This window comes from Lutra lutra, chromosome 11, assembly GCF_902655055.1.
Source record: "Lutra lutra chromosome 11, mLutLut1.2, whole genome shotgun sequence".
In the NCBI taxonomy this organism is placed as follows: domain Eukaryota; kingdom Metazoa; phylum Chordata; class Mammalia; order Carnivora; family Mustelidae; genus Lutra; species Lutra lutra.
In genome coordinates, this window is record NC_062288.1 from 5,177,764 (window position 1) to 5,198,168 (window position 20,405).

General features: G+C 50.2%; 2 protein-coding genes across 7 annotated transcripts in view; both read right to left on the reverse strand.

Moving 5' to 3' along the window:
* Positions 1 to 1,011: 1,011 nt before the first annotated feature.
* Positions 1,012 to 7,133, reverse strand: FIGNL1 (fidgetin like 1). Of its 4 annotated transcripts, XM_047695731.1 has the most exons (3): positions 6,304 to 6,599; positions 5,718 to 6,096; positions 1,012 to 3,189 (listed from the first exon to the last, which is right to left on the reverse strand). In XM_047695731.1, exon 3 carries the CDS (start codon positions 3,177 to 3,179, stop codon positions 1,152 to 1,154), a length of 2,028 nt encoding a protein of 675 aa, XP_047551687.1. In that variant the 5' UTR covers positions 3,180 to 3,189; positions 5,718 to 6,096; positions 6,304 to 6,599; the 3' UTR covers positions 1,012 to 1,151. The 4 variants fall into 4 exon arrangements, with proteins under 4 accessions (XP_047551687.1, XP_047551686.1, XP_047551689.1 ...); XM_047695730.1 differs by lacking the exons at positions 5,718 to 6,096; positions 6,304 to 6,599 and adding an exon at positions 7,013 to 7,133; XM_047695733.1 differs by lacking the exons at positions 5,718 to 6,096; positions 6,304 to 6,599 and adding an exon at positions 6,938 to 7,033 and having other exon boundaries at positions 1,012 to 3,190.
* A 7,727-nt stretch (positions 7,134 to 14,860) lies between these two features.
* Positions 14,861 to 20,405, reverse strand: part of DDC (dopa decarboxylase) — a 79,557-nt gene continuing 74,012 nt past the window's right edge. For all 3 annotated transcript variants that reach the window (XM_047695312.1, XM_047695311.1, XM_047695309.1), the window contains 3 exons: positions 19,224 to 19,325; positions 15,708 to 15,937; positions 14,861 to 15,248 (listed from right to left, as the gene is read on the reverse strand). In XM_047695312.1, the coding sequence (XP_047551268.1) occupies positions 15,737 to 15,937; positions 19,224 to 19,325 (303 nt within the window). In that variant the 3' untranslated portion in view covers positions 14,861 to 15,248; positions 15,708 to 15,736. The remainder of the gene's footprint in view (positions 15,249 to 15,707; positions 15,938 to 19,223; positions 19,326 to 20,405) is intronic.

The following is a 20,405-nucleotide window of genomic DNA, read 5'->3' on the forward strand; positions in this document are numbered from 1 at the left end:
TACACGCACGGCTTGTCCAGGGGACAGTTCAGTACACATGCCAAAGGTGTGTTAAAATTAGGCATCATCTCTAATACGAGAAGCTTAAGAAACATGTAAGATGACGAAGCCATTCAACGTTTTTGTGTATGGTGAACAAAAGGGAAACCACTGAATGTGCTTTCCTAAATGCCCCCAACAGAGGACTGGCTAAATTATGGTCCATCCACACGATGGGATCCTGAGGGAAGATGTGACACTGCATGTTCCCACAGGAAGTGACAGTGACACAGAGAAAAAAGCAGGCTACAAGGGAGAACACAGTACAATCCCTCTGCAGTGTGAAAGGCCTGGAAGAAATGTTCTTACTCTCTTCTTGCTGTTCATCTCTCTTCCCCAATATTTCTACAGTGAACACCTGTTACCTTAGAAAACAAAGCTGTCCATTATAAAAGTCTGGAAACATTATTTTTGAGTAACCAATACTACAGGCTATAAAGTACTGTCAAATGAAGTATTAATTTTAAACATCATCTACCCCTTGGAAAAACGCAGAATTCTTCATCTTTCAATTTTGTGGATGTGTGTCTGGTATCAGACTACACGGGGCTACTTTTGAACCCAGAAGTAATAGAAGAGAGCTGGAGGCAGTTACAAACCAGCACCAACCATGGGACTTGCCCTCGGGCATCTGGGGAGGTCACAAATCCACTCAATGGCAGTAAGTGAAGCTGATTCCAATGCAAACCACACATGGGCCAATGCAGAGTTACACGGTCTTCAGAAGAGACCCCTTCTTTCTTCAGTAGAAGATGCATACCGATCAGATGCCAACTCAGACACAAATGAGACTTTCGGGTTTCAATTTGAGCTCACTACTCATCACATTATGCCTTCCGAAAATACCACTTTGAAACCAAAGAAGAACGTTGATTCACCTTTTGTGCAAACAGGTTCACAATGAGGTAATACCTGGAAAAAACTCAAGCTTCTATTAACATAGCCTAAGTCAATCACTTGTAAAATCTCAGCTACTGTTACTCTATTTTATTTGAGGTTCAGAATTCAGAATATGCACCAAAGGACAATGAATAAATTCCCAGTTTCTCATGCTAACAAGTGGAAAGGCTGTATTACAAAGATGCCAACATCAAGTGCCCCATTTGTCCCCTTTACTTCCCACAACCAAAAGTTCTGTTCCAGTTCTCATAAAGCTCTAAATCTTTAGGAGACACGCTAGGCCGCACGGTTCTGAAGGCGTTCTCAAAATCAACGTAAGCTATTGGTCGGACCTGATCGGGTGTTATCGTGGCAATGTCAACGGTCTGTAAACTGCGAATGGGCCCGAGGGATGCCTCTCTGCAAAGCTGGGTCATGTCAGCTCCCGAGAACCCGTCTGTCTGCCTTACAACCAGGGCGATTTCCTCCTCGCTGAGGCAGCACTGCTCCTTGGACATGAGGTTAATCACGATCTGTTTCCTAGCCGCAGCTTCTGGAAGTGGAATATAAAGCCTTTTCACCAACCTTCTCCGGGCAGCCTCATCAATTTCTTGTGGCCGATTGGTTGCTCCCACCACCAGGATGCGATCTTCAGAAGAAGTGGTTGCCCCATCTAACTGCACTAGAAATTCCGTTTTTATCCTTCTGGAAGATTCGTGCTCACCATCTCCTCGTTGAGATAACAGGGAATCAATTTCATCAATGAATATCACAGCTGGCTGCTGACACCTTGCCACGGCAAACAACGCACGCACCATTTTCTCCCCCTCACCTACCCACTTAGAAGTCAAAGAAGAAGCAGAGATACTGAAGAACGTTGCCCCGGACTGACTAGCAATGCACTTGCCGATTAGAGTTTTACCAGTCCCGGGCGGCCCAAAGAGCAGAATTCCTTTAGGGGGTCCTCGTAAACCCGTAAAAATGTCCGGCCTCATCATGGGCCACACAACGATCTCCTTTATTGTGGCTTTGGCAAATTCTACTCCGGCAATATCTTCCCAGCTTACAGGCGGTCCGTGATCCATGATCTCATTCATGATAAGCTCAATCATCTTTGGCTCCAAGTTCTTCAGACGCTCATCGACTGGATTTGCCAGCTCTGCAGGTCCTGCATCATAAGCCTTATACTGCACCCCCCCGTTCTGATCTCCCCCATCTTGCTTAGGTATAGGAGGAACAAACTTCCCAAATATTCCTCGGGACCTACTAGCTCCCAGAGACTTCTTTATACCACTGTATGAAGACCCGGGTGCACGTTGGGGTTGGTACTTCTTTTGCTGATCTACCCATAATTGTTCTTTTGCAGTTTTAAAAGTAGGCAGGCCACTCTCTTCTCTTTGGGCATTATCTTCTGTTTTACTAACAGCCTTATTCACTATGGGAGTGGAAAGGGCATCAGTGGTGCCAGGACCATACAAAGCTTTTCTCTCTCGTGGATTTTCACAGCCAGGAGGCAAACAAGACTGATTAGATGAAAACATATTTAGTCCTACCTTGGCTTTTGGAGAGTTCTTATTTTCCTTGTTGACATTTCCAAATAATGGTGTGGCATGGATTTTTGCAGTGGCTAAGTCACCAAACGGTGTTAAGGATGTGGGACAGGCCTTCCTGGTGTTCGTTAGCACAGGTGGCTGGGCATTCTGAGGGCACGTCGAAGGGCTGCTATCTGGGATGCCTTGGGTCCTACTTGTATCAGGAGCTGCGTTAGTTAACGGGCCACTCTCCCCAGAAGCCCCACAAACAGTAAGTTTAGGAGGATCGAGGACAATGCCCTCTTTACGGATGACTTCTGATGCACCGGCAGTGGCCAACAGAGAGTCTCTGGACTTTTTGCCAGCTTGCATCATCTCCTGTACATTACTCAATTGGAAAACATTATTTATTGACAATCCAGACTGCCATTTGTCACTGTCAGTCTGGGGAGATCTTGCTAAAGTTAAAATGTTTTCTGCATAGTTATTCAAGCCAGTCTCAACATTGTCACAATCGATAACTGCAGCATATTTCTCTGCATATTTTCTGAACAGTCTGGTGGCGCAGACCTGGGAGAGCTCGGCGTTTGCCCATGCATACTGAATGCGTAATATCTGCGCTCGGTACGCATCTGCCTTCTGTTCTGGGGCACACGTGCCAGATGTAATTGCAAAGTGACTCTTCTGCCACTCGCTCAGGTGCACAGACCTGGAGCTGGAGGCCCGCATGCTGGAGGTTCTTTAACAAATGACAGAAATAAAGAACAGTCAGTACGAACAAGAAGGAAACAAAGACATAATATTGTGAGCGTATTTCTTAAATCCCTGCTCATCTGCAGGAAGCTATACTGGACCACTCATGTGTAAGGATAGAACACTTATGAGAGAAATAGCTAGGTAAACACGTGTTTCAGGCATTCAAGATAGAGACTTAATAACGCTTTGTTATGGGTTAAATGGTTTTAGTTATATCATTTTCCCTGCAAATGGGGAAAATATTCCTAAGGCTTAGATGGAAAGGGCTTCAAATTAATCAGCAAAACAAAGGCAACACTTGAGAGTAATGAACTACAGACAATGCAGGACACACCAAGCCTGGGGGTTTAGCTCTGTCTCTAAGATAAACCAGATGAATGATCTCGGTCCAGCCTCTTTCACGGTGCCTTCAGTTTGATCTGTAAAGTGAGAGAAATCATCACAAGAATCGAGTCAAATAATGAGTATGCAAATATTGTGAAAGGTACCATTCTCATGCCTGTTACACAAATGTACACACTAAGGCCGGGAGTTCACCGGAGATCACAGAGCCAGCAGGCAACAGGGCCGGGGTGCACACTCGGGCACATTTACCCAGGGAGTGTGCAAGTCACAGCGCACAAGCCACTCCGCGATGGGGCCACCAAAGGGCACAGCAGCATGGCTCATAACCATCAACCACCACCACCTATCAAATGTTTTTAAGGACTTCCTCATCAATGAGCACCGAAAACAGGATGCCCCAGAATCTCTCACAATTATCCAGTTTCACCTTAAGTATTAAAAAGTGAAACTGGGGCGCCTGGGTGGCTCAGTGGGTTAAGACTCTGCCTTCAGATCAGGTCGTGATCTCAGGGTCCTGGGATTGAGTCCCACATCAGGCTCTCTGCTCAGAGGGGAGTCTCCCTCTCCCCATCCCCCACTCATGCTCTCTTTTGCTATCTCTCTCTCAAATAAATAAATAAAATCTTAAAAAAAAAAGAATTTAGGGGTGCCTGGGTGGCTCAGTTGGTTAAGCATCTGCCTTTGGCTCAGGTCATGATCCCAGGGTCCTGGATCAGTCTCCTTGCTTGAGTGGGGAGCTTGCTCCTCCCTCTCCCACTCCCCCTGCTTGTGCTCTCTCTCACAGTGTCTCTTTCTGTCAAATATATAAATACAATCTTAAAAAAAAAAAAAAAAGAACCACTGCACTATCAATAAAATAAAAAGCCATACTCAATAGAAGATACTTGAAAAGCATCTATCTGATAAGGGGTTAACATCCAACATATAGAAAGAACTCATACAACTCCATGGCAAATAAACAATTCAATTCAGGGCGCCCAGTTGGCTCATTTGGAAGAGGATGTGACTCTTGATCTCAGGGTTGTGAGTTCAAGCCCCATGATGGGTCTAAAGATGACTTAAAATCATTTTTAAAAAATGGGCCAAAAAAATGGGCAAAGGACTTGAATACACATTTTCCCAAAGACATACACGTGGCCAGCAGGTCCATAAGAAGGGGGTCAGCATCAGTCATCAGAGGGAAACGCAGAGCAAAACCACAAGGTACCACGTCCTGCCTGTCAGAAGGGCAAGTGCCACCATCACAAGAGACAAAGGTGCTGGGATGATGTGGGGAAAGGAACCCTCGTGCGGTGTTGCTGGGGGCGCAAACTGCTGTAGCCACCCTGGGGACAGGATGGGGTGGCCTCAGAGAATTAAAAACAGAATCCCGGGGCGCCTGGGTGGCTCAGTGGGTAAGACTCTGCCTTTGGCTCAGGTCATGATCTCAGGGTCCTGGGATCGAGCCCCACATCAGGCTCTCTGCTCAGAGGGGAGCCTGCTTCCTCTTCTCTCTCTCTCTGCCTGCCTCTCTGCCTACTTGTGATCTCTGTCTGTCAAATAAATAAATAAAATCTTTAAAAAAAAAAAAAAAGGTGAAACTGACCTTGTAAATTAAATATGAGAAAAAGTCTGCTCAAGTACAAACACTTTAGGTCTAAACGGTGTACCAGTAAAGTGCTTTTACTTTAGGGTTCTTAAGTTATTTTTGTAAGCCTCCTTATATTCAGTTGAATTATTTTACCAGAATTATTGGTGACTGTAATCATATTGCTAGATGTGTAGAAGTTACCCGTCCAGCCACAAGAAAAATGTGTAAGAAAACTTCTAAGTTTCCTAGGAGTGCTGCCATAAAGGAGTGCTGTAAAATCCAAGAACTCAAGCATTTTAAAACCTACCTCCCAAATTGCCTGTAAATACGGCTTAAAAATCCATAGGTTCTTCCAGCACACAAGTAATACAGCTGACGTGTCTCCCATAAGGCCGTACAAAAAGGAAAGGCCCAATGAGATTCTAATTTGCTTCAGGCCATAAAGCTACATTAAACTAGTCAAAAGCAGAACCATTTTAGCTTTTACGACTCTTTTAGGCAGTGCTGGAAGGGAGGAACTGAGACGTGACTTGGAAAACATTCATCACTTTTCTCATCAGGAGGACCCCCCCCCCCCCTTCATCTCCCTTCCTCACCTGCAATCCCGGGATTCCTCCAGCAGCACACCGCCCTATCACTGTTCCCAGGACGCCTCCTCTCCTTTCCACCTTCACCCTTTTCTTGGAAATTCACCTCCCAAGTCTACTTCCTGCCCACTCAATCGACTCAATCATTTACCCCCTATGTGGACAGGGACAGCCAAACACCTGTGTGGCCAGCCCTGGCCAAGGACACAGCCACTGTCCCCATCACCATCAGTCACTTCCTCCCAGCATTTCTTCCACCAAAAACTTGCAGTTCATTAACACACATGAACTGCGCTCCAATCTTTTTTTTATCATGATTCTGGTAATTTTCTGCTTATGGCGAGAATGTGGGATTCTCAGCTAGCCAGCTGGCTGCTGCCAGCAGGACCTGTTTTCTTTTTTTTTTTTTTTTTAAAGATTTTATTTATTTATTTGACAGAGAGAGATCACAAGTAGGCAGAGAGAGAGAGAGGAGGAAGCAGGCTCCCTGCAGAGCAGAGAGCCCGATGCGGGGCTCGATCCCAGGACCTTGGGATCATGACCTGAGCCGAAGGCAGAGGCTTTAACCCACTGAGCCACCCAGGCGCCCCAGGACCTGTTTTCTATAACATCTGTACTCTCCCCCGTATCCAGAACAGGGTATCCCCTGGAATAAAAACTACTAAAATCCTGCCAGACCCCGGGCCGGCCCTTTGTAGGGGCTGGTAACTCCCAGAAGCAGGACCGGTCCTCTTGCTCCGCCGCCCACCAGCCCCGACCCGGAGCACAACTCCTCAAGTCCTGTCAGGAGCACAGGTAGCACAAGCCAGCTCCCCGGGGGCCGCCGGTTCTGCGAGGCCCTCAGCACAGCTCTCGGCCCTTAGAAAATACTAGAACTGTTCCGCATCTCAGGTCCTTGCAAGGACCCCCCCCCCCCCCCCCACGGAGGCAGGAGCCCCCCGCAGCTCCCGCCACAGGGGCAGCGCACCCACGGTCCAGGCGGGGCAGCTCCGCCCCCTGCCTTCCCAAGCCGCCTGCCTTCCCCCGCCCGCACCGGAGACCCCTGACCGGCCGGCTGCCCCCCCCCCGCCCCCCGCGCAGCCTCCGCCCGGGCCCGGTCCGGCCCGGTCCTTACCCCTGGGCCCTCCGCGACCCCCGCTCCCGCCCGGGGCCAGGCTCCTCCACACGCCCCGCCCCCCCTTCGCCCCTCATCCCTCGCCCGGCCCCTGGCCCCTGCCCCTATACCGATTCGGACCCCTACTCCGCCACGGCTCCGACCCTGGCGGGAGCCCGACCCTCCCGGGCTTCCGAGTCTCCAAGCCCACCTGGAGCCTCCGAAAAGCGCGGGGCCCGGTGTGCGCTTGCGCGCTGCTTACGCGCTCGTACCCGCGCCGTGCGTGCGTGCGTGCGGTGCGCCGGAGGCGGGGCGGTGGCTGGGAGCGTCGGGGAGGCGGCTGGGAGCGTCGGGGAGGCGGCTGGGAGCGTCGGGGAGGCGGACAGCCGCGCGGGGATCCGGCTGGGGCTGGCGAGGTTGATGGAGAAGGGGGTCGCGGCTAGAGCGCGCAGGAGTGTTGGTGAGGGTGGGGGCGTGCGCGGGAGGATGCGGGGGGCGTGGCGTGGGGGACGGGGGCGGGGGGCGGGGCGGGGATGGGACGCGCGCTCCCGGCGGGCGCTGCAGGCGGAGGTCCAGAAGCGGGCTGGCCCCGGCCGGTTCGCAGAAAGGGATGCTCATCATTTCGTTGCACCTGCGCCCCTGTTCTCTGGCCTCCGACCTGCAGACTCGGAGGCGCGGTGGGCGGAGCGCAGTGCGCAGGACCCCTGCAGAAGGCGCCTCGTCGGCGCTCCGCCTGGCAGCTCAGGGATCGCGGTGCAGCCGCAGGCCGGGCCCAGGCCGTTGGAGGCGCGGTCAGGTCTCCTTGACGCGGGAGGGGGTCGGGGGGGCAGTAGCCCTCCTCCGAGCAAGTGGAGGCCGGGTCCCCGCGGGCCCGTGGCCGTTGCCCTGTCCACGTTAGCAGGTCGTTCTGGGCGAAGGTTACCCACTGGCTGAGAGGACCGAGTAGAGGCAGGTGCAAATCGACATTTCAGATGGAATAAGGGAATCAGGCTCTCCCTGAGTCTGGCAACTCCGACCTGTCCCTCAGCCAGCACTCCCCGCCCCCGCCCTGCACTCTTTAGGGACACTTTCCTGGAAGGAAGCCTTTGGAAAACGCTCCATCCATTGCCTTGGACTTTGTTTTGGAGCGAGGCCTCAGAGGGCAGTAGCATGCCCAGATGAGTTTAGCGAATTGCGTTTCAGACCGAGCAACAGAATAGCCACTGGCAGCCACCTGTCCTGTCACTAGTGTCATCGTGTCACCTCATAACTCTGGAGACAGTTCCGGGTTTGATCACAGCCCTAAGGATGTCCCGAGGGTACGTATTTCCATTCTGCCGTCTTTCTCCCACCCCACCACCTACGGTGACTTCCCCCTCCAGGCTTGTCACCTCACTGTTCTGAGAAGACCCCCACAGTCAAGGAACCCAGCTTCACACAACCCCATTTATAGTGGGGAAAAGGGGCCAAACTAGGAAAGACCTTTCACCCCTGAATACTTCTCTTTCCCAATAAAGGAAGAAACCTTTTCCCAGGAAACCCCAGTAGCCTTCCTCTTCCTCTCCTTGTCTCCCCGATCTTGGGTTATCCCACCCTGAGAATATGGGCACAGGGGAGGGAGAAAATGATGGCACGTGACATTTAAATGCAAGATCTGAAGAAATTTGAGGCAAAAAAAAAAAAAAAAAAATCCAAAGACCTTTCTTCTAACAGTTCTTTAAATGGGCACAAAACAAAAGGGTTTGGGCAGTATATTTCTGTAAATAGACAATCACAAGGGAGATCACTCACAATTCATTTCTTAGCTGAAGTAGAAATAACAGACTTTTTATTCTAAAGGTTCAGAATTTATTAGCTCATTTTCTAATTATCATAATTACTCAAAATATAGAGAATGAAAATGAAAACTGTTATTTCCAGGCTGGCTTAGTTGCATGTTTACTAGCTGTTTTTCTGCTGGCATATTTAGACATCAGCATATGCTCTTAGGGTAATTCGCAGTAAGTTTAAATAAATATTATTAGGGTAACTGGCAATTTTGGTGACTTTCATCACTAATATTTTAATGATAGCATTTGGAGAATTCACAGAAACCACTGTCTTACCCACCTAAGAGTTTTTTGTTCAAATAATGAATTTCATGTACGGTGTCCGTAGCTGTTTTTCAGCAGGTGACATGGGCATTGCCATTTCACTTTTGTGCCTTTAATACGAAAGCATTTCCCAATCCTACAGTCTCCATTTTCCTGCATAGCTGGCAGAAGTGTAAGTCACTTCTGTGCTCTCCCTGAAGTGAACTTCTCATCTGTGAAAGGGGAATAAACTTGTCTAACTCAGAAGCTATGCTAAGGATTAAGTTAACACGCGACACCATAAATCATCAGAGCAGCAGCTGGCACAATGCAGACGTTCAACAAATCTGTGATGCTGTCCCGTACTTACTGCTCCGTGAACACGGTTGTTGGGATTGGAAGAGTTTGCTACCTGAGCTAGGCAGCTAAACTTTCCTTCCAAGACCGTAGACCATGTTCTTTCTTCTGGGTAGAATTTTTTTGAACCTGCAAGAGAAGCATTTTCCACCTATAGCAAATAGAGTGCCGGTTCTTCGTGTGAGGGATTCTGGGAGATGGCTGCACATTTCCATATTCATGAATATTATAAACATGGTCTCAAGGAAATGCCAGTGCACACTTCAGTGATCTCATTTGTTTTTGAGCACAGAGAGACTATGGCCCCAAATAATGTACATTCCTGTGTGCCAGGAAAGCTACTTTCTTGAAGTTTAAAAGAGATGTGTTTGTCAATGTGTGGGATTGCTGGTAGGGAGGTGGATGGTTTGAGGACATAGACAGGACAGGAGGCAGGTGGAACAGCCAAACCTGAGCCCAGTTCCTTCATGGCTGGATTCTCACTGACTTCAATACTAGCGGCTCCCTAGCCCGGTGACAAGGCGGTACTCCTGCCCTCCGTGGGACAGGAAGACCTGCGTGGATCTGGACGGAATGCAGGTACAATCCCAGAAAAGGCTTTGGCCGGCTGCACTGAACGCATCACAGGAGCCCTGGGGAGGAGCCTGACGTGGCCTCGCGGCGGTTAACGGAAATGGGGTAGGCAGAGCACTGAGGACAATGTGCTTCGGTCCTTTTATCTGGAACATCACAGCCAACCTGAGTCAGCACTTCTAGCTGCTTCCTGTCTGATGCCATATAGGCTGTGGGCTGAATTGTGTTCCCAAAAGATATACTGAAGTCCTAACCTCTGGTATCTGGGAATGTGATGGTTTTTGGATGCAGGGTCTTTGCAGACACACTCGAGTTAAGAGGTCATACTGGCCCAGGCTGGGCCTTAATTCAGTGAGCCTGATGATTTATAAAGAAGAGAGAAGTACAGAGGGGTGGCGGAGATTGGAGTAATATGCACTCCTAAACCAGGGAGCATCTGCGGCCTCCAGAGCTGGAAGGACCCTCCCTTGGAGGCTGCGGAAGCAACGTGGTCCTGCGGGACACACTCATTTCGGGATTCGGGTCTCCAGCACTTTGAGAGAATTATTTTCTGTTGTTTTAAGTCTCCTAGTTTTATGGTGCTTTGTTCCCACAACCCTAGGAAAGCAATAGACTGCATTCTGATGGTCTAGGGGTAGGCTGGGGGAGTAATTAAGAGCATGGCCCATGGAGTTAGCTTTCTGGGATTCAAATCCCAGCCCCACGGCACAAAAGCTACATCCGGGGATCTTGAGGGGCCGTGTCTATCGCTGAAGAGCCTTTGGATGAGAATGGCTCCAGTAAGCTCCGCCCAAGTCCCGGGCGTTATTACAGTCAGGTAAGCCCTGTGCTCAGCACGAGTTGCTTGTCAATGAAGAAGAACCCATCCTGGGGCGGTGGTTCCAGTTTCTGTGCTCCTTACCCTTGCTGTTTGATCAATCAGCCCAACTTCTCCAGTCTTTGTAGACCCTTGAATCGCAGACGTAGGAGAGGGCTCAAAGGTGGCAGGTTTTCCATCCCCTCCTTTACCACTTGAACACCCGCAGGGGTGGAGAACTTGCTGCCTCTGAAAAAGGAGATCTTGTGCGCTCACAGCCATCTTTTGAGTTCTCCATGTTGAAACATAACCTCCCTCCCTCCATGTCACTCTCCGGAGGCACAAAGCCTCTTCGTGCAAAAGGGATGTACATTTGAAGACAGGCACCTAGTCCTCTCTCTTGAGTCTTTCCCCCTGGATAGCCTTCCTTTTATAAACCTCCTCACATGACTCAGTTTCCCTCTGATGGCACGGGGGCGGGGGGTATCACCATAAATGGTGAGGTTTGGGGGTCTGCATTTTGGATGCCCTTGGACCCGCATGGTCTCCTATAAGTAACCCCGCTCTGTTTCCTCCTCTTCTCTCTTCCCTCGACCATCTGTGTCACCTCTCTGCTTAGAGAAGAAACGCACAAGTTTCTCTAAAATGGTCGTTCCAGACTGACCCAGCTGAGGCAGGCGACCTGTTCTCACAGTACTTTCTTAGTAATTTGTTTCTATTATTTATGACAAGTAGAGGTGATAGGAGAGGCAGCACAGAGGTGCTGAGGAAAAAGATTCTGGTATTGAGTGCAGTAAAAAAGAAAAAAGTAAAATAGTTGCTAGTATTTGATCCTTGGGGATTTACACGATTCAGAAAAGCAATAATCATTAGAGCAAAAGGTCGCCAGGCAATTTCCATGCCTGCTCTCAAACACAGTCTTTCTGGATAAAATATCAGCAGTTTCTAATGTACTGAGCCTAAGGGCCTCGCAAGTTAGGGGCACAGGGACGAAGTCGGTGGACACTTTAAAACTGCCTTCCCTCTGGGTCTTCTCCCCTTATGATGAGCAAGGGGTGCTCAGTGACCTCCCACTTCTCTGTTCTGTCTTGGGCATTTTCACAAACTTTCAACATGGCATGAAGCCGTCCTGTGTGAACGTCTTCAGTCCCAGAAAGTTTTGCCGTTTGTCACATTTTGGAGAAGAGACATGATTCCAGGAGATTTTCTTAGTGTGATGCAATGAGAACAACACATTCTTGGGTTTTGTCTCTGATACCTGATGCGGAGCTCTGAAACCTCTGGAAATGTGTGGGTGACAGGAGGTGCTTTTGCTCAAAATGGGGTGACTCTTGGTTGGCCCCTAGATAGAATCAGATGGAGGCTGGACACTGAGGAGACCCAGGCGTGATTAGAGGTTTGTGATGTCCAGCCCTGCCTCCAGACTTCTGGGGGAGATTGAGCTCATCACCATGGTCAGTGATTTAATCAACCATGCCCATGTCATGGATCCACCATAAAAACCCACAAATGACAGAGCTGGGAGAGTTTCCAAGCTGGGGAACACATGCAGGTGCTAGGAGAGGGAGTAGTGCTCTCAGAGGGCGTGGAAGCTCCATCCGCCTTCCCCATACCTTGCCCTGTGCAGGTCTTCTGGTTGGCTGTCCCTGAGCCTTATCCTTTATAATAAAGGGGTAAACATGATTGAAACGGCGTCTTGAGTCTGTGAGCTGTTCTAGCAAGGCACTGAACCTAAGAGGGGGTCATGGGAACCCCTGCTTTACAGCCGATCCGTCAGAAGTACGGGAGGCCCGGGATTGGGACCGGCCTCAGGTGGAGGGCAACTTATGGTTCTGAGCCCTTAACTATGGGATCGGACAGTAACTCCAGTTAGATGGTGTCAGAGAGTTGGAGAAGTAGCCTTGGCAGAGACACTGCTATTTGGTGCCAGGAGGAAAAAATCTCATTTGGTGTCAGAAGTGTTATGACTAAATGCAGTTTGGGTATGAGGATCTGGTTGTGTCGTCAGGGATTTTTCCAGCACCAAGCAGGAGGCGCCATTATCAAAGGCCAGAAGGCAACAGGCTTTGCATCGACTTCCGGTGCCAGCAGTGGTCTATGACACGTCGTGACCCCAAACCAGTTGTATATTTACGTCCAGATGCTATGCAGATTGGAGATTAGGCTGAGTAATCCAGACCTTTTTCAACTAGGAGCTCTTTGGGGATTGTCAGGTTGGAGTCAGGAGCCAAGACTCGACCTGGGAGGTGAAAATGGACTCTTCACAGCCACTTCCTCTGAGAAATAGTTCACCCTGAAGACCAGACAGGAGATTTGGCCGCCCAGTTGAGTGGCAAGAGTGTGGATCCTAGAACCAGGCTGGCCAAGTTCTAGTCCTAGCTTGGTCACCAATTAGCAGCAAGAACCTGGGACAAGCCACTAAACCTCTTGATAAACCTTGACAAGGTTTTTCTCATCTGTACCATGGAAGTGATAACTGAGAATTTTAAAATAGGAATAAGGTAAATATTTCAAAAATATTGAGAAAGGTGCCTGGCATGGATCACATGCTCTGAGTGCCCGTTTGTTTAATACACAGGAAGACAGTGCTTCTTGCTGTATCTACGCTCAGTGGTTTGGCCTGATGGCTCCATCCCCTAGATGCCTGGAGAGGTCAGGAGGTGGGGTGAACTGTGATGATTTGCCGAAAAATGAGCCAAAAGTCAGACAAGCTTTCATCTCTGTTGGGTCTACATCGATGTGGATGTCTGAGAATCTCCACCAGAAAGACCCAGCCGAGCTCTGAGAGAGGAGCCCCTCGGCCATTCAACTGGCTTCCTGCCTCCTATCTGTGCATGGCTCCCAGCACCACCCCTGTTGTCGCCTGCCGCCCAAGCTCTTGCCTGGGACTCTGGCCTCCACCATCTTCTCAGTGTAGACTTCCACAGAAGACGGGAGCTGGCATCGGTGACTTTGGTGGCTCATTCTGGAGACCTAATTCTGCAACAATCTTAGCTCAAGAGCATACTCAGGTGCAAACCATCTCATTGCAGAACAGAATCACTTCCACCTCAACTCAATGATCTGAGTGCTCAACACCCTACAGCTCTTAATGCGAGGTCCCAGTGGCCCTAGAGGCCCATCCCATGTCCTCACACCTCGATGGATGGCAGGTCTGGTTCACTGATGAGTAGAGAACGAATGACCTTATGTGTAAGTTGGGGAACTACATAGCCTCTGACAGATTTCCAGATTCCTGAAAAGCAGATTATTTCATTATATTTAGGTAACAGAGACTTTTGAAATTCAAATAGACTTATCAATAGTGGCAGGGCCTTTTCCGAGAGTGCTTTGCTTTCAATAGTTAAATCGTCTCTAAAAGACAAGAACTCATCGTGGGATTAAAATTCAAGTGTTTGTACCAGCAAAAATGGTTTCAAACAAAGATAGGCTATTCAAGTAAATACTGCATCTTATGGGTGTTTACGTTTACAAGAGCATTCTGGTTGTTTATCGTTAATGAGACCATGGGGCAGACGGACTGATCATTGGTCCTTGGACAAAGAAATCAAGGCCCTAGAAAGTAACCTTTCCCCACACGCCAGTAGAATTTGGTCTGTGGTTGTGAGTCCTGGCTCTGAATTTATTTCTTCAAGAGTTGGAGTCATCTCTAAGTAAAACCTGTATGTTCCTAATGCATTGAGAACAGGCCCCGACATATAATAGATACTCGATTAACATTTTTTTGGTGCAAAGAATGCCATTTAAAAATACCCAAGGGGGACACCTGGGTGGCTCAGTGGGTTAAAGCCTCAGCCTTCGGCTCAGGTCATGGTCTCAGGGTCCTGGGATCGAGCCCCTCATCGGGCTCTCTGCTCAACAGGGAGCCTGCTTCCCCCTCTTTCTCTGCCTCCCTCTCTGCCTACTTGTGATCTCTCTCTCTGTGTCAAATAAGTAAATAAAATCTTTTAAAAATAAATAAAAATAAAAAATAAAAATACCCAAGGATGGGTGACTCAGTTGGTTAAGTGTCTGCCTTGAGCTCAGGTCATGATCTCAGGGTCCCGGATAGAGTCCCACATCAGACTCCGTGCTCAGAGGGGAGCCTGCTTCTCCCTCTGCTGCTCCTCTGACTTGTTCTCCCTTTCTTGCTCTCTCCAGTAAATAACTAAAAGTCCTTTTAAAAATATCCAAGGATGCCATCCATATCTTCAGCCGTTTTGAAAGGTTAAGTGCACATTACTACAATGAATTGGGTACAACGCAGAACCAAAAAATGCTTACCAGCCACAGTCACCACGTTACTGCAAATAGTTTATTAAGCATTGAGCCACATGACAGAACAATTTAAAGACCATGGGTATAATCTCAAGTCCCACAATCCTAGAATATCCTGGAAAAATCTCAGTAAGCCTCTCCCACCACTGACGACTTCAAGAGCACGAAAACCTATGATTTCTTAATCAACAAAAGTCACAGATGAATAATGAATAAAAGCTACATGCACCGGCATTGTAGTGAGTCACGTTTTTTCATTGGTACGAGAGTGAACAGATATAATCACGAGCTTCTGGAGAACTTCACAGAAAGAAGGGTGAGGTCACATGCAGACTTGGGTCCTCGGAGCCTGAATAATGTTTATTGCCTCCTCTTTCCAGTGTTCAGATAGAGTTCTTTTCAACTTCTGATCTCTATGGGGAAAACATGTATGTGAACATATGGCTACATTCAAAAAATTAAAGAATCAGTATTTTGTATACTTCTCATTAGAATGCAGAGGAAGAATATGTTATTTCTCTAGTGAGCTGGAGGGAGTCGTGCATCGTAGACAGATATGAACTGTGAGCCACGAGATTGAGAGGCTGGCCTGGCTTCTCTTGGACACATGTTACCAATGCCAGCCAGCATCTGTGCCAGTGTCTACCCTCCATGAAATGGGGATAGTTCCTTCTCTTTCTTGGAGTTATGACCATGTGGATTTGATAGGCTAATCTCAAGCAAGCACGAGTAAAGCCCTGTATTCAGGATTTCATTGCAAATTAACCTGGCCCCCAAAGTGATCACAGCAGGGTGCAGCTCCTTCCTCTGGAAGAGGAGGTAGAGGAAATCCGGGTGGCAGCGTGGAGTGGCAGAGCTGGGGAACGGCTTACCGGAAGCAGCTTCCCTGCAGCTCGGGAGTCTAGTCCTTCTCCGCTCTCAGCAGGTCGGTGGTCAGCTGTCTGATGTGCTCCCAGCTCCGCTGCACGTGGGTGAGCTCCACGAAGCGGGAGCAGATGGCAAATCGCAGCACGAACTTGTCTCTGAGGTGACAGGGGACCAGGTGGATTTTCCTGGTACTGTTGATCCTTTCCAGAAGGTCCTCGTTCAGTTTGTTGGAACCCTGCAGAGATGGACAGAGGGGCCCCGCTGAGGTCCCCGAGGACTTGGACGTCAGTGGGTCACCAAGGAAGGCCGGCATTCGGCAATACCGCTCTGCATCTGTGAGAGAGGCTGTACCCCTCGCCTTCCTTTTACCAGGGTAAGAAATTCAGCTCAATGAGACTACGTGGCCGTCAAAGACTCTAGCCTCCCCTACAAGACAGGTTCTTCAGGGTTGAATTACTATCCAAAGGTGACTGTTTCACGGACCAGCCTTTTCAAGAAAAATGGAGTTTCCTAGGCATGTGATGCTTAACTACATCTACATGTTGATGAGCTTAAACCATAGAACTGAGGCTTCAAACCGCACCAGTGAGGGGTCCCACCGAAACATATAGAAGAAATCTCAGCAACACAGAACCAGAGCGCAGTCAACGTAGACTCTGGGAAAACTGCCCAGGAACTAGAAGACTAAGGGGACATTGGTGGACTCTCCCCATCTAGAAAGGAGCAGCCCCCCCACTTCCTGGGCCAGGCAGCAGACACTGACGCCACCAGGTGGGTGGATGGGGGGCTTCCCTTCCCCTGCTGGGTGCTGCTGCCCCCACAGCCCCTCTCCCATTCCTGCGAACTCCTCCCCAGCTCCTGTCAACTTTCTTCTCTTTCCAGGCAGCACCTGCAGGGCCCTAAGCCCCATCATCAAAGGTAAAAGGGGGAGGGGAGTGGGCCTCTCATCCCTGGTCTGTGACCCTCACAGGGCTCTCTCATTTGCCTTCTCACTCTGTCTTGAGAACTGAGAAGCAGGAAGAACAGTGGGAGGAGGAGTCCAGTCCCGCTCCAACACCTGCCAGACACTGGGCACTGGCCTATGGACCCGTGCAGACCCTCCCAGCTGCTGGCTGTGGGCCTCAGTGGGGCTCCTGCTGGCGTCCTGTGGAGAGGCACTGGGACAAAGGCAGTTCAGAAGCCCTTGACCTGCCGGGTCTAGACAAATCTGTCCTATTCGAGGATGAGGCTAGAAAAGGAAGGACATATGAGACAAAGCAGCGGGATTTTACCAGGAAGACTCAGCAGAAATTAAAGACTCAGAAGAAATTAAAACAGAAATTAACAGAAGAAATTTAACAGAAATGAAAAACACATTATTTAGGAAAATATCCTTCCCGTTTTCAAATGGATTAGGCAAGGTATGTCTTCTCTTAAATACAGTAAGAAGCCAAGCAATGGAGAGTATCTAAGAGAAGGAGGAGAGGGGGGAGGGGCAGGAGGGGCAGGAGGAAGCGAAGAAGGAGAGGAGGGGGAGGGGGAAGAAGGGTGAGTGGAGGGGGAGGACAGAAAGAAGGAGAGAAGAGGCAGGTCGGGGAGGGGCGGAGGGGGAGGAGGAGGGGGAATCACACTATATATCTGAATCCTCGGATGCAGTAGAGGACTTGAAATCCACACCGGGGCAGCATGGCACAGGGAGACAAGGAGGAGCCCATAGACATGGGACGGAAACATGACCATGTGCCCGAACAGCAAGCTTCCTGGAGAAGAAACCGGATCAGTGGAACGGAAGGAACACGCAGATTCACAGAGGGACCCTTCTGCTGGCTGCGAAGCGCCCGGGGCTTCTGGAATGGGGGGATGCACTGTGCCGCCCAGGAGAAAAGGGGTCGGGACCACACTCAGGTGGGTTTGGGGGTCATAGAGCCCGACAGCAGATTGGGGGCACCCAAGGACGGCATTGGGGTCTCTGCTCTGGGGGAGGTGATGGCTGCCCGTCCCCACACTTATGCTAAACTCGCCACTTGTGCAGCTGACCCTTGAAGACACCAGTCGGAACTGCACAGGTCCACTTACACGTGGATTTTTTTTTTTTTTCAATAAATCCAGCGCGACACAGCCCATGTATTTTCTCCTCCTTGTGATTTGCGTCCTAACATTTTCTCTTCTCTGGCTCGCTTTATGGTAAGATGCAGCGTATAATCCACACAGCATACAAAATAGGGGACCCCTCCCTGTGCTACGGGCAAGGCTGCTGGTCAGCAGTAGGCTGTTAGAGGTTCAGTCTGATGAGAGTCAAAATTATACACAGATTTCCGGCTTTGGGGGGTGGTCAGTGCCTCTCACCTCCTAACTGTTCTTTAAATGGACAAAGTGAGTGGTGTGTGGATTACATCCCAATAAAACTGTGAAAAATAAAAAATGGAAGTCCGACCAGAACACCGGCAGTCAAAACAAAACGAAATGTCTTCTCCATGGCAAAGGCATCAAAGCCTGCCCCCAAACATTGATGTCAGGTGACCTGCAGCCCGTGGCCCCTCTGGGGACGCAGCTGCTGGGACGCCAATGCTCTGAGGCTTCCCCCATGCCCTACCACGACAGAAGGGTCCCCTGTCCCCTGCACATGGGCAGGCCCCACCACTGTGCACTCTGCACAGAGCTCACAGCCCCCTCACCGAGCCCTGCACAGGAACACCAGCTCCCCACTCTCTCTGTAGAGCCCAGGCTTTCTCAGGACTGGTTCTCATTACTGCCTTGAAGCTCCAAGGACCAGCGAGGGGGAGGATATCGTAAGTGGATGATAGCACCTTGACCATGCAACAGGGCTCCCCTTCCTCTTCCTGATGGCCTCCACCCACGTGAACAAGGAAGCCAACGGAACGGAAGGCACGGCCAGCTTGAGAGAATGGGCAGGTGAGGCTCCCAGCCAGTCTCCCTTGTACAAAATAGAATAATATGGCACCTGTGGGTGCAGCACCTTTCAGAAACGTCTCAGAAATGTGGTCATGATTCCCAGCAGAGATGGCCTGTGCCCTCCGCCCTCTGGGCCAGCTTCCCCCAATGCAGTGAGCACCCTCTTCATCAGGCAGCAGGACTGCAGAGTGCCACAGACCAGCATTTCTCAAACCCCTGCGTGCACCGGCAACCTGGAGGGGCTCCTTAAGATGCCGGATCGGCAGGTCTGGGCTGGGGCCTGCAGCTGGGCTGGGACAGAGCCCGCACACAGGTTAGTGCTCAGAGCATTCCAGAGACAGAGATGCGTGCGTGGAGGAAGTAGAGAGCATTTGAGGGCCAAGGGTCTACACAAGCCAGAAGTCTCGGTCTGACTGAGGAGGGGCGGACAGCTCCTGGAGGAGGGCGCCCAGGGCCCCGCAGGCACTCGGGCTGGGTCAGGGCCGGGAGGTGTGAACCCCAGATGGGAAAACGCATGCTGACTTCTCTGGTTGCGGGGGACCTAGCATGCCGGTTTGGAGATGGAGGTGATGAATGATCTCTCCTCTGTCACCATCAAAGAGAATGAAGACTGAAGTGGATACACATACCTTTAGCCGAAAACAGACCAGCCCCAGAGTGACTTCTGCACAGATTTCAAAGCGGGGATCCTGGCGCACCAAACACTCAAACTCGTGAGCCAGCCGGACGTGCTGGAAAGGAAAGAGCATCTGTCTCAGTTTCTGGACAGTACTCGGCTCCGAACTCAGCCACCTTGAAAACCTTCCTAGACGGCACGCCTGTGATTCATATACACTCACTTAGCCATTTTTCTCAAGTGTGGATGTGACCCAGCAGCCAGCTGTTCCCACGCAGGCTGGGAAGAAGCTCGCTACCCTGACAGAAGGACTAGTGTCTTCAGAGAAACACCAACTGGGCACCTGGGGGGCTCAGTCGGATAAGTGTCTGCCTTTGGCTCGGGTCATGATCTCAGCGTCCTGGGATGGAGTCCCGAGTCGGGCTCCCTGCTCTGCAGGCAGCCTGCTTCTCTCTCTGTCCCTCCCTTCATCATTCTCTCAATCAAATAAATAAATAATCTTTACCAAAAAAAGGGAAAGAAAGAGAAACACCAACTAATATGTTCTTCTGTTCAAGGGACTTTTAATCCCACCAAACAATTGGTTAGAATTTCAGAAGGAACATTGTGACGGGTATTTAAATATGTGAGTTAAGAGAGAGTGGCCCCAGGGCTGAGGGCCGGGTGTCCCGCCACCATGCTGTCCACACACAGCCCACGGTGCAAGTGACACCACGGTTGTACCCATTCTGCAGATGAGGAAACTAAGGGGGTGATTCTAACGCAGCAACCCAACACCGAAGCTCCGGCTTCTGTGGGGCTCTGGCTGGTTGTCACCAAGGGATGAGAGTGACAGTCCCCGCCACATTCAACAAATGCCTTCCTCTCACTGAATTCACCACCTTATTTTACAACTAGGTGTTCATGGAGCCCCAAAGGGGTTTCAAACAGTCTGTGAACTGAGAACAAGCCTGCCACGGTCTGTGCACCTGTTGCTCATCCCAGCCCGCCCCCCCAACCCTGGGCCCCGGCTCGGTGCTCTCATGACAGTGCTCAGGGACTCTAGAGCAGAAGCAAGTGTCCAGTGTCCTTGGGACTGAAGCCTCCTGCATTTGTGCAGCTCCCAGGCACAGCATAAATCTGGCCACTAGAGGGCACCAAAGACTGGCGCTGGGAGGTGTCACCCCACCTCCACACATGGGACACCTGCCCAGGG